At 54.1% G+C, this 12,341-nt stretch overlaps 1 protein-coding gene across 3 annotated transcripts; it reads left to right on the forward strand.

The window, feature by feature from the left end:
- Positions 1–141: 141 nt before the first annotated feature.
- On the forward strand, positions 142–12,121 carry Rasip1 (Ras interacting protein 1). Of its 3 annotated transcripts, none has more exons than XM_051174406.1 (12): positions 142–257; positions 718–858; positions 1,426–2,087; positions 3,099–3,451; positions 5,345–5,998; positions 7,557–7,594; positions 7,776–7,927; positions 8,013–8,128; positions 9,248–9,491; positions 9,596–9,768; positions 10,835–10,982; positions 11,715–12,121. In XM_051174406.1, the coding sequence occupies exons 2-12, from the start codon at positions 722–724 to the stop codon at positions 11,912–11,914; spliced, it is 2,877 nt and encodes a 958-aa protein (XP_051030363.1). In that variant the 5' UTR covers positions 142–257; positions 718–721; the 3' UTR covers positions 11,915–12,121. The 3 variants fall into 3 exon arrangements, with proteins under 3 accessions (XP_051030363.1, XP_051030361.1, XP_051030362.1); XM_051174404.1 differs by lacking the exon at positions 142–257 and adding an exon at positions 305–567 and having other exon boundaries at positions 690–858; XM_051174405.1 differs by lacking the exon at positions 142–257 and adding an exon at positions 305–567.
- The last annotated feature ends 220 nt before the right edge of the window (positions 12,122–12,341 follow it).

Consider the following 12,341-nt stretch of genomic DNA (forward strand, 5'->3'; position numbering starts at 1 on the left):
AGCTAAAACGAAGACCTCAAACTTAGACAAGTCATCACGGGCGAAGGAATTCAAGTCGATACAGCTGGAGAGGTCCTCTTTCCTGCTGGAGCCGTCCCTACCGGCAGGATCGCAGCCCTCAGAGCCCGAGGTCGAGAGTGTCCCTGAGGAGACAGAGGAAAAGGAGGAGTCAGAAAGCCAATAAAGATTTGACCTGTTGTCTCAGTATCTGCCTTAGTCTTGGGGACTGGTCCTGACTTCTGGCTCCAAGAGAGGAGGTCTGGATGCCCCCGCCTGAGGAGGGAGAAGCTGGACCATGGGGCCCTCCCTCTGCAGGGGCCCCATAAATGGTGGGCCCAGAATCAAGGCATAGGCCAGGGCCCAGCCCTGCCCCATCTCCTCCCCCAAGGCCTGGTCTCCTCACAGGACGCCCCCTCCCCGCTCTTCCTGCCGGGTTTCCTCTTGCCTTTTCCTGTCCCCCACCCAGTGCTGGGAGCTGGGGCAGAGGAAAACACTTTTCAGAGGGATTGGGAGTTAACGGAGGCCAACGCCATCAGGGCCTCCGGGTGCTACAGGACCCGAAGTAGGGTAAGAGCCACAGCAATGCCCCATCCAGGGACCTGGGAGTTCTTTGTCCCACCCCTCCACCTCCCTGGGATCCAGGAGCCAGAAGTCATTCTCCCGTTCCCACCCGGCTCCTGTGGCCTTAGGGTTTGGGGCCTTACCCTCTTCCCTTAGGGCCATGCTATCTGGTGAACGAAAGGAGGGCGGAAGCCCCCGCTTTGGGAAACTTCATCTCCCAGTGGGCCTGTGGATCAATTCCCCAAGGAAGCAGCTAGCCAAACTGGGGCGGCGCTGGCCCAGCGCTGCCTCTGTCAAGTAAGTGGCCAACCTCTAGTGGCATGTCCGCCATCTGTCCCTGTTTATCCGAATCATGCCAGGGACCCTACAAAGGTGGGCAGTGGCTCCTGTCCTAAGCAGAAGCGCTGCGGGTGTGTGGTGGCGTGGGGGGGGGGCAGTGGGACAGTGACATCTAGGGAGGGACGAGCTAGGCCAGGACATGGGGTCGGCGGGACGGACACTGGGGTAAAACGCTAGGTAGGGCTCAGGGATTTGATTCATTTCCCTTCCTGCCCTCTGTTCTCCTTGGAATTCCCTCTCAAGGGTTATGTCTTTATTAATTATATCACATCGATCTCTCTTACCTCCGTCCTTCCCACCCCACCGTCTCGCTCTTCTGTCGCCCACCCCCCACCTCCTGTCTCTGTCCCCTCTCTGGGTCTTTGTCTCTGAGTTTTTGCCCCCCTCTCCCTTTCTCGCTTTCTCTGCATCTTGGGCCCCTCTCTCGGGGGTCACTGGCCCTGGGTCTGCCCGTCCGCCTTCCGTCTGTCTCTCGGTCTCGTTCTGTCCCTGCCGCGCCCTGCCTGCCCACTTCTTCCTCCCCAGGTCCTCGTCCTCCGACACGGGGAGCCGCAGCAGCGAGCCCCTGCCGCCGCCGCCGCCGCACGTGGAGCTGCGGCGCGTGGGCGCGGTGAAGGCGGCGGGCGGCGCGTCGGGCAGCCGAGCCAAGCGCATCTCGCAGCTGTTCCGGGGCTCGGGGGCCGGAGGTGCCGGGGGCCCCGGCACGCCCGGGGGTGCGCAGCGCTGGGCCAGCGAGAAGAAGCTGCCTGAGCTGGCGGCCGGTGTAGCCCCGGAGCCGCCGCTGCCCGCGCGCGCCGCCGTGCCTCCGGGCGTGCTCAAGATCTTCGCGGCGGGGCTGGCGGCGGGCGCCAACTACAAGAGCGTGCTGGCCACCGAGCGATCCACCGCGCGCGAGCTGGTGGCAGAGGCGCTGGAGCGCTACGGGCTGGCGGGCGGCCGCGGAGCCGGGGACGGCGGCTGCGTGGACGCCTACGCGCTGTGCGACGCGCTGGGCCGGCCGGCCGCGGGGGGCGGCGGCGGCGAGTGGCGCGCCGAGCACCTGCGCGTGCTGGCCGACGCCGAGCGCCCCCTGCTGGTGCAGGACCTGTGGCGCGCGCGGCCCGGCTGGGCGCGGCGCTTCGAGCTGCGTGGCCGCGAGGAGGCGCGCCGGCTGGAGCAAGAGGCCTTCGGGGCGGCGGACGCCGACGGTGAGCCGGGGAGGGCAGCGCCGTGTGGGCGGGGCCGCGGGGCGGGGCTCGGGGCGGGGCTCGGGGCGGGGCCAGGAGGATGACCGCTTTGGCCCTGGACTGGCGGGGGCGAGGGCGGGGCTTGGAAGGGAAGGAGGCGGGTCCTGCAGAATGAAAGGCAGCGCCCTCGATGGCTGGCAGGGCTGGCGGGCGTCCTCTGGGAGGGGCTGGAGGCGGGCCTACAGAGTGGGAAGGCTCTGGACTAGACGTGCAGGAATGGGGTGGGTGTACAGGGGAGGGGGGCGGGGCCAGTAGGACAACTGCTAGTGCTATTCTGGGGAAGGGGTTACAGGCAGAGTCTGGAAGAGCAGAGTAGCATCCTCAAGAGACATCTTTCCTCGCTCTGCATTTGGGAAATACAGAGGTATAGCTTATTTTATTTTAACCAAGATACGGTTCTTGATGTTCCAGCCCCGAGTGCTGTAATTATAGGTACACCACCATGCCTAGTCCATCCATTCTTTACTTTTTATAATCCAGGCAAAGTTGTAGGTGAAGACTCAATGCAATAGCACATATAAAGGGCATGGCACCTGCTTAATAAAGGTTAGGGAGATAAAATGAACAGTAATCACTCAAACGGATGGAAATCATTTTCATCCCTTCTCAGGCAACCAGATCAAACAGGAAAAAACAAAACAAAACTTTACTGAGCACACATTGTAAGTCACACATGATTTTGGTCTCTGGTGTCCATGGACAAAGTTTCCAGTTTTCAGATCTTAGAAGCTTAGTGAAAAACATGTTTCTGCATTAAGCTCCTTCCATGGGGAGGCTACTGTGTGCTGAGTGTAAGAACTGCTAAGGAACATCGTTAGGGAGGTGACTGTTTCCAGTTTCCTGGGGACAGTTTCACTGTTGGTGTAGAGCAGTTCCGAAATGCTTGGTAAAATAATGAATTTCTAAGCTGACAACTTCAAGTTGGATTCCAGAGCCAGAGAATAGCCTCTGTGTTTTTCATTTCCCCCGTAGGCACAAACGCCCCATCTTGGCGAACACAGAAGAATCGGTCTCGGGCTGCATCTGGTGGGGCGGCCCTGGCTAGTCCAGGTCCAGGGTCAGGATCAGGGACCCCCACTGGGTCTGGGGGCAAGGAGCGATCTGAAAATTTGTCCCTGCGTCGCAGTGTGTCTGAGCTGAGTCTGCAGGGGCGGAGGCGCCGGCAGGAACGCAGGCAGCAGGCACTTAGCATGGCTCCTGGGGCAGCTGACACCCAGATGGCACCAACAGACCCCGGAGACTTCGATCAGTTGACTCAGTGCCTCATTCAGGCACCCAGCAACCGTCCCTATTTCCTTCTGCTCCAGGGCTACCAGGATGCTCAGGTTAGCCCTGTCTCCCCTAGTCAGAGAGCCACATCAGACATGGTTGATCAACAAAACCACACTACCAAGAATGCCTTGGGTTGAGGCCCTCGCCATTAAATGGCAGTTCCCTGTAGGAGATACCTTGGTAGGAGCTGAGGTGGAGGTCAGAATCAAAGGTCCCATTTGAGGGGATAGCAAATGCTTCCTTTCATTCAGAGGGGGAAAGAAAAACGTGGTCGTGGTCAAAGGCCAGTCTGTTGTCAAAAGGACATCCCTCCCAAACATCCGTTTCTTGAAGGAAAGTTTGCGTCCTAGGTCAGAGAAATCTTTGCCTAGATCCTTGTTCTGGAAATGCAGCTGTCTTGATGGGAGAAATCAGCTAATACATTTCTAAAGGGTCACATGGGGATCATGTGACCCCTTGCTGATGGAGGCAGGAGGCACTGAAGCCTTTATGCATTTTCATTTTTTGCAGTATTGGGGTTAAACCCAGGCCCTTGCACCTGCTGGCTAGTGCTCTGTCTCTGAGCAAAGCCCCCGAGCTTTCACTGTGGGTTCTAGGCAGGCGGTGTACTGCTGGACCATTCTTGGCAGCTTTTTATCTTATTGACAGGAGCTCCAGTGGTTGCCCAGGCTGGACTTGAATGTGTGATCCTCCTGCTTCAGCCTCCTGAGTAGTTGGCATGACATACCTGTGCCATCCAGGCCATGTTTCTGTGTATTACATATTTGAGGGCCACTAGAACATGAGCAGGAGGTTTATTTTAGAGGAGGGGGTCATGTGGTACGTCCATTTTTAAATGGACTACTTTTAGAGCAGGGTCTTCTGCAATGTCTCTTTCCACTCAGTGGGTAAAATAAGAAGGGTACCTCTTTGCACATCTGTGAGCATTTCTAAAAGAGCCCACTGTCTCTGGTAGTCTCTGGAGATACCCACGTTGGAGGGGAATATTGAGAGCTTCCATTAATGGACAAGGAGAATCTTTGAGCTCCAACCTGAGAAAGGGGTCGTGGATGAGTCCATTGTAGACATGTATTTCCTTGGGGAAAATGAAAGCCCATTGCAGAGAGGGGTCTTCCTGAAAGTACACCTTCATTGGATGAATCCTCTTGGTTCATGAGGTGTTTCTGTAAAGGCATCCATTGCTCGCTTGGGGCCATTCTGAGAGAAACTTATCAGAAAGGAAAACATACTGAAGAGATGGCAAGCAGGGCTCTGGGGGTGATGACAGGTTCCTTGGAAAGGTGTGCTCTTTGAGGGTGATGGGACATACCATGATAGGAAGGGGGTGGGGTGGCTGCGGGAGCCACTGTAGGCGGCACAGTTCATTCAGCGGTTGAGAAGATGGTACACTGGGGAACGGTCTGTTTGGGAACCTCTTTGAGCCAGTAGAATTAGTTCATGTGCATTGGTGTCAGCGTGTCAGATCCCCTGGAACTGGAGTTACTGACAGGTATAAACTGCAGTGTGGGTGCTGGGAATCGAACCCGGGCCAGTGCTGAGCCGTGAACGGTCTATTTTTTTTAAAGGGTGGAGCCAGCTCTACAGGTAAAAGCACCCACTGCTTTTTTTTAACTTCCACCATGTGGGCTTAAAGACCAGAGTTATATCCCTGGAACCCACATGGTGGAAGGAGAATCTTATTCCCGAGTTGCTCTTTGACCTCTCTGTATACGAACGCTGTGGCGGTGCTGTCCACTCCTAAGCGCTCCCCCCAAAGATGAAGCTACGAAGTGTCTTGAAAGAGGTTATTCATGGGCAAGGGATGTTCAAAAGAGTCCTTTGAGAAGCCAGGGAACCTCCCTTGAGGTTTTTATCCCTTAGAGGAGGTGTGATGGAGGGTCTAGTGTGGGTAAGGATGCTGTTTGGACACGCCCATCGCCACAGCAGCACCCTCTGCTTTCCTCCAGGACTTCGTGGTGTACGTGATGACCCGGGAGCAGCACGTGTTCGGCCGAGGTGGGCCTTCATCGTCCCGCGGTGGGTCCCCAGCCCCATATGTGGACACCTTCCTCAACGCCCCAGACATACTGCCGCGACACTGCACGGTGCGCGCGGGCCCGGAGCCCCCGGCCATGGTGCGCCCGTCCCGGGGCGCCCCGGTGACGCACAATGGCTGTCTTCTACTGCGCGAGGCGGAGCTGCACCCCGGAGACCTGCTGGGCCTGGGAGAGCATTTCTTGTTTATGTACAAGGACCCCCGCGCCGGGGGCTCTGGGCCTGCTCGGCCACCTTGGCTACCCGCGCGCCCCGGGGCCGCGCCACCAGGGCCGGGCTGGGCCTTTTCCTGTCGCCTGTGTGGCCGTGGCCTGCAGGAGCGCGGAGAGGCGCTGGCCGCCTACCTGGACGGCCGCGAGCCGGTGCTGAGGTTCAGACCACGAGAGGAAGAGGCACTGCTGGGCGAGATCGTGCGTGCTGCGGCCTCGGGCGCAGGGGACCTGCCCCCGCTCGGGCCTGCCACTCTGCTGGCGCTCTGTGTGCAGCATTCGGCGAGGGAGCTGGAGCTGGGCCATCTACCGCGCCTGCTGGGCCGCCTGGCCCGGCTCATCAAAGAGGCCGTTTGGGTGAGCGGGGCCCCTTGTCCCACAAGTCTGTCTTTCCCATCAACCACCCACCTGCTCCACAGGTCATTTCTGCCATATTCCTGCCTTTCCCTATAAGTTGTCCAAGGTATCTCTCCTACTTCAACCGGCTAGCTCTCTGTTCAGGCCTTGAGCGAGAAGAAACTACTTTTTCCACGAAGCTTTGCGATGGGCTGAGCTAATGGCGCTCATAGGGTTCTGGAAACCGTGGGTTCCATCACTGCTTCAAGAAGTAACTCAGATTTGTTGAGTAGTAGTGGGGATGGAACCCCGAGCCTATGGCATGCTAGGCAGGCGCTCTATGGCAGGGATGTCTCCCCGGTCTCTCACTGATGGATTCTGGGCCTGTGCCCTAGTGCTGAGCCTTATCCTCAGCCCCTCACTGAGGGATTCTAGCCAAGCATGCCCTGCTGAGCCACGCCCCCAGCCCTCTTTTTAGTTTTTATTTTGAGAAAAGGTTTCACTTAATTGCCCAGACTGGTCTTGAACTTGGGATCTTTCTGCCTCAATCTCCCCTTTGGAGCTATGGAATCATGGAGGAAAGCATTCTGGGATGTGGGGGGGGGTGAGGGGGGGAGGGATGCCATTGGATGAGAGCCTAGGAGAGGTCACTGTGGGAACTGCATTGGTTAGCCCTTTGGGCCTGGAGCTTGGAATAGTAACAACAAAGAACTTGGAAGGCCCATCAGTGGGCCAACACTGTAGAACTGTTGAGACAGAATTATCCAGAGTGAGGGGAAAAGTCTCACTGCATGAAGGTCAGAGGTCTTCTTGGAGACAAGAAGAAACCCCATTTGAACAGAAGAGAAATGAAGGGAGCACGTGACTTGTGACCATACAGTTAGGATCGGAGAACTATGTCCGGTGACACAGGCCTGTAATTCCATCACAGAAGAGGCTCTCAGGAAGATTACACATTCAAGGCCTGCCCGAGTTTCAGAGAGAGTTTAAGACCAGTGCCTGGGCAACTTAGTGAGATACTGTCTCGAAATAGAAACTTAAAAGGCCCGAAGCTGGGTGTGGTGGCATATCCTTGTAATTTCAGCTCTTGGGGGGAGGCAAAAGGCAGGGGGATTGCATTGGGCTGGAAGCCAGTCAGTACTACATGTCTTAAAAAAAAAAAAAAAAAAAAAAGGTGTGTATGGGCAAATGGTCTCAGCGGGTGAAGTACTTGCCTCAGAAGCCTGAGCTCTGGAGTTCAGATCCCCAGAACCCTTGTAAAAGCTGGTAGACATGGTGGCCACCTGTAATCCCAGCAACCAGAAGGGAGAGACCGGGTTCCCCGGAGCATGCTGGCTAGCTAGGCTAGATGCAGTTAGCGGGTTCCAGGTTCAGGGGAACCCTGCCTCAGTGCAGTGGAGAAGGAGAAAGGGACACACCCAACACAACTTCAGGCTTCCGTGCATGCCTGTGAACCACAAATAGGCAAACACTGAACACACACGAGCCCAAGAAAGGTGACTTTTGGCAAAGCAAGTTGCACAGTTCTGATCCCTCCATCCAGCCTCCTTACATTGCTTCTTATCTTGCTGTTCTACAGGAAAAGATTAAAGAAATCGGAGACCGTCAGCCAGAGAAGTAAGAGAAAGCTGGGGCGCACAGGTCTGGAGGCTGAAGGGGTTGGGACTAGAGCTCGGCTCTCCAGAGTGCCTTAGTTCAGGCTCTGTGAGGCCTGCTAGTGGAGGAAACTCAGGCCTTGGTGGTCAGTCTTTATGTTAAGGGCTGAGCAAGAGTCAAAGGAACCCCTGCCTTTCCTCAGCCACCCTGAGGGAGTTCCTGAGGAGCCTCTGACCCCCGAGGCTGTGTCTGTGGAGCTGCGACCACTCCTACTGTGGATGGCCAACACCACAGAGCTGCTGAGCTTTGTTCAGGAGAAAGTTCTAGAGATGGAGAAAGAGGCTGACCAGGAGGGTGAGCTCGGACCCAGGCCCTCTTTGCCCTCCCGTCATACCTAGAGAGCTGGGCTCTAGCCAGCCTCTTGCCCTCTCGTTCCCAGGCCTGTCCTCAGACCCTCAGCTCTGCAATGACTTGGAATTGTGTGATGAGGCCTTAGCCCTCCTGGATGAGGTCATCATGTGTACCTTCCAGCAGTCTGTCTATTACCTCACCAAGGTGGGCCATGCTTCTGCTTCCCGTTTGGAATGCCCTCGCTTTCTGTTTAACCGACACCGCCTTCTTCTGATACCACTTCCCTCTTGACCTAAAACTTCTCTTTCCCTGCGGTCACTTCCCATCTCACCCTAGTACTTTGCTCTTGTCACACTACTTCCTGTTTGGGCTGACATCATTTCCTTTCTGGTTCATTTCCTGTCTTTGCTATCCCCGGGTCTTGTTCAGCTAAGTAGTTCATTTCCTCTATGGATCACTATTTTTTCATGCTTGCGCTTTTGAAGTTTACTGTTAAGGCGTGTGTGTGTGTGTGTGTGTGTGTGTGTGTGTGCGCGCGCGTGCGTGCGCATCACACACTCTGGCACTCTGACACCACTGACACCTGCATCTCTGGCGTCACGTCCCTTTTCGGAGTCTAGGTCTTATTTTCTTTTCTTCTTTGTAACTGAAGTATTGTTATGGGGCTTGATCCACCCCCCTTTGACTTTAATATTGCAGATTGAACTAATCAGGGTTTTGACACTGGTATACCTGATTCCCTATCTGTAAAATAAGAGGGAATCTCCCCAAATGCACAGTCTATAGGTTCCAGGAGTGGTTTTGATTATGAAGCCCTTCCCTCTGAGACTTTACTTCCTGTATGTTTTTGGCACATACACCCTTAATGGATTCTTTGTCACTGAGCTCATTTCCTGCTCCTTTCCATTGGCTGGCTGCCACCCAGCTCCTACTTCTGGACTCTCCATTCTTTTAATATCTTTTGGGAATTCTGGTTAAGTATTTCTTTAACTGAAGGAGGTCCCTTTTTGTCCCATGTCCTGTCTATCTCCGTGATAGACAGTTCATCCAGTGCCTACGTTATCTCTGTGAGAACCACAAACGCCATAATTCATGAGAGGTGTTCTTAAAATAGCTAAGCTACTTCCTGAAAACATTGTCAGGACAAGTTCTTCCATGAGACCTACTACCTGCTAGAAACCCATCTACAAAGTAGGGATTTGGTCAGGAGCCCCATGGGCATGGTGAAGGGAGAATGGACTACAACTCCCAGAAGCCCTTGATGGAATTCCCCATTGTTTTCATTTGCTGTCACCCTGAAGTTTTTTGCTTCTCTCTCCCCAGACTCTTTATTCAACACTGCCAGCTCTCCTGGACAGTAACCCTTTCACCGCTGGGGCAGAGCTTCCAGGTCCTGGTGCAGAGCTGGAGGCCATGCCTCCTGGACTCAGGCCTACCCTGGGTGTGTTCCAGGCAGCTCTAGAACTGACCAGCCAGTGTGAGCTGCACCCTGACCTCGTGTCCCAGACTTTTGGCTACTTGTTCTTCTTCTCCAATGCATCCCTTCTCAACTCATTGATGGAACGAGGTGAGGGTTGGGCTGGGAGCAGCCAGAAACCACCCAGACCGAATCCAACAGATGGCTGTCTTGGAAGTGGGTCGATTCATTGCCTCTCATTCCTTTCTACACAGGTCAAGGCCGACCTTTCTACCAATGGTCTCGAGCCGTCCAAATTAGAACCAACTTGGATCTCGTTTTGGATTGGTTGCAGGGGGCTGGGCTGGGTGACATTGCCACCGAGTTCTTCCGGAAACTCTCCATTGCTGTGAACCTGCTGTGTGTGCCCCGCACCTCCTTGCTCAAGGTGACCTGATTGCTCTACCAGACCTTGACTTTTGATCCCTCAACCCAGCTCAGCCATCCTCTGTATTCAGCCTCTCTGGGACCCCAAGTCACCTCCAGCCCTAGACAGCTACAGAAGTCAGTATCAAGAATGACTGAACAAAAAATGTCTGAATGCCTGTGGAACTTTCTAGAAATAGTTCTCCACAGTCCTTCTCTTTCGTAGACATGTTTGAGACTGAGAAAAATGATGGTTCAGCATTCGTTGAATATGAACTGCATGCTAGGGACAGTAGGGACAACAAGCACCCCATTCGAAGTAGAGTGTCAACGGACAGTTTCCAGATGAGCAGGCTGACCCAGGACGATCACACAACCTTATGTTTTGTTTTTAAAGATCATATTAGTTTCTAAAGGTTTATTATATACCCAGTGTTCTGCCTGCATGTCTGTGTGCAGACCAGAAGAGGTCTCATTACATGGTTGTGAACCACCATGTGGGTGCTGGGAATAGAACTCAGGACCTCTGGAAGAGCAGTCAATGCTCTCAACCTCTGAGCCATCTCTCCATAAGATCTTATTATGTAGTGCTGGTTGACCTGGAACAATGTAGAGCAGGCTGGCCTTGAACTCACAGAGATCCGCCTGCCTCTGTCTTCTGAGTGCAGGGATGAAGGTGTGCACTACCACACTGGACCTTCACTTGTTTTTTAAGATTAGTTTTTATGTGTGTGAGTGTTTGCCTGCAAGTGTTTATGTGTTTCCATGAAGCCCAGAACAGGGAGACAGATTCTCTGGTACTGAGTTATAGACTATGTGAGTAATGGGACTCTGCAAGAGCAAGTGCTCTTAACTGCTGAGCCTTCATTTTCAGTTATTTATATCTTATTGCAGTATTGAGGATTAAACCCGGGGCCTTATACATGCTGGGCAAATGCTCTGCCCTACATCTGCAGGCCTCTTTTTACTTTTTAATCTTGAGATAGAGTTTCATTATGTTGCCCAAACTGGCCTTGCACTTTGAATCCTCTTGCCTCAGTCTCCTGAGAAGCTGCTGACCATATACTTCTAACTTGGTCCTCCCCTAGGCTTCTTGGAGCAGCCTAAGGACTGACTACCCAACCCTGACCCCTGCTCAGCTCCACCATCTCCTCAGCCACTACCAGTTGGGTCCTGGCCGTGGCCCACCTCCAGCCTGGGACCCACCACCTGCAGAGCGAGACGCTGTGGACACAGGTGTGCAGAGATGGCCTAACAAACATTGAGATGTCTTTCCTTGGGACCTAAGAGTCCATGTTCCCAGCCTCTTTCTCACTCAGGATTCTGGATAAGAATCTTGGCTTTCATTTCCCAGAACCTAAAATTGCTGGATCCAGATGCCTTCTCCCCAAGATTTAAAGACTGGGGCTGGGATTGTAACACAGTAGAAGGGGCCTTTCTTACTCTGGGATCCCTTCCCAGCATGCTAAGAAGAGTTTAAGCATGGTATTATTATTATTATTATTATTATTATTATTTGGTTTTTCGAAACAGGATTTCTCGGTGTAGCAATCCTGGCTGTCCTGGAACTCACTCTGTAGACCAGGCTGGCCTCGAACTCACAGAGATCCGCCTGCCTCTGCCTTCCACAAGTGCTGAGATTAAAGGCGTGTTTAATTTTTATTGAAACTGAAGCCCCTAGCCTCTTCCCTCCACAGACCTAACCTTAGTCCAACTTACATAGGAACTGAACTTCTCTGTCCTCAGAAATCTCCCAGGATTCCCAGCCCATCCTCAGGGTCCCAGGACTCCACTACATAGCCTGTTAGTGGTTCCCCCCCCCCAGTCTTAACTACAACTCCCATCATGCTCTGGGGCTCAGAGACACCCCCCCCCACACACACACACACGTTTGCAGTGTTCTCTTCAGGAGCTAGACCAACTCACACCCATGCTGAGTCTCAAACTTGGTCTTCTTCGCCCTCACAGGGGATATCTTTGAAAGTTTTTCTTCGCACCCTCCTCTCATCCTGCCTTTGGGCAGCTCGCGCCTGCGCCTCACGGGCCTAGTGACAGATGACGCATTGCATCGAGAACTCCGCAGGCTCCGTCGCCTCCTCTGGGATCTTGAGCAGCAGGAGCTGCCAGCCAATCACCGCCACGGACCCCCGGTGGCCGCGACTCCTTGAAAACCAACGACAGAAGAACGCGCGAAGCTTGAGACTTCATCGGTTCTTATGGTCGCCTCCCTGGGCGCAGATCATTCTGGGAGTTGTAGTTTTTCCCGCGTAGACCGCTGGGAGGTTGAGTTGTCTGATTGGTAGAGGATGGAACTGTGTGGAGAAGGGCTTGGGATATGAATGCTAAGAAGTAATAAAAGTATCTGTGGTATTGACCTTGCTTGAATCTTGAGGGCCTTAGAGAAGATGGTTTTTAAGGTGCCCGGGACTGTGCTTGGAACGTTGGGTGTCTGCCGAGTTTGGGGAGATATTTCTAGCAATGGCCTCAGCTTGGCCTCCAGCACGAAATGTGACCCCGGAGCACTGAACCCTGCCATACAACTCGGAACAAAGCCCAGACCGTGCTCCACTGAGCACCAGACTCTGTGCACTAGCG

This window comes from Phodopus roborovskii, unplaced genomic scaffold (assembly GCF_943737965.1).
Source record: "Phodopus roborovskii unplaced genomic scaffold, PHOROB, whole genome shotgun sequence".
NCBI lineage: Eukaryota > Metazoa > Chordata > Mammalia > Rodentia > Cricetidae > Phodopus > Phodopus roborovskii.

Bases quoted from the DNA above. Each gene is read 5' to 3' on its own strand.
- Rasip1 (XM_051174406.1), top strand. From the start codon at position 722: ATGCTATCTGGTGAACGAAAGGAGGGCGGAAGCCCCCGCTTTGGGAAA. The intron at 859-1,425 runs GTAAGTGGCCAA...CTTCCTCCCCAG, and splicing joins CCCAGCGCTGCCTCTGTCAA to GTCCTCGTCCTCCGACACGG. The intron at 9,492-9,595 runs GTGAGGGTTGGG...CTTTCTACACAG, and splicing joins CAACTCATTGATGGAACGAG to GTCAAGGCCGACCTTTCTAC.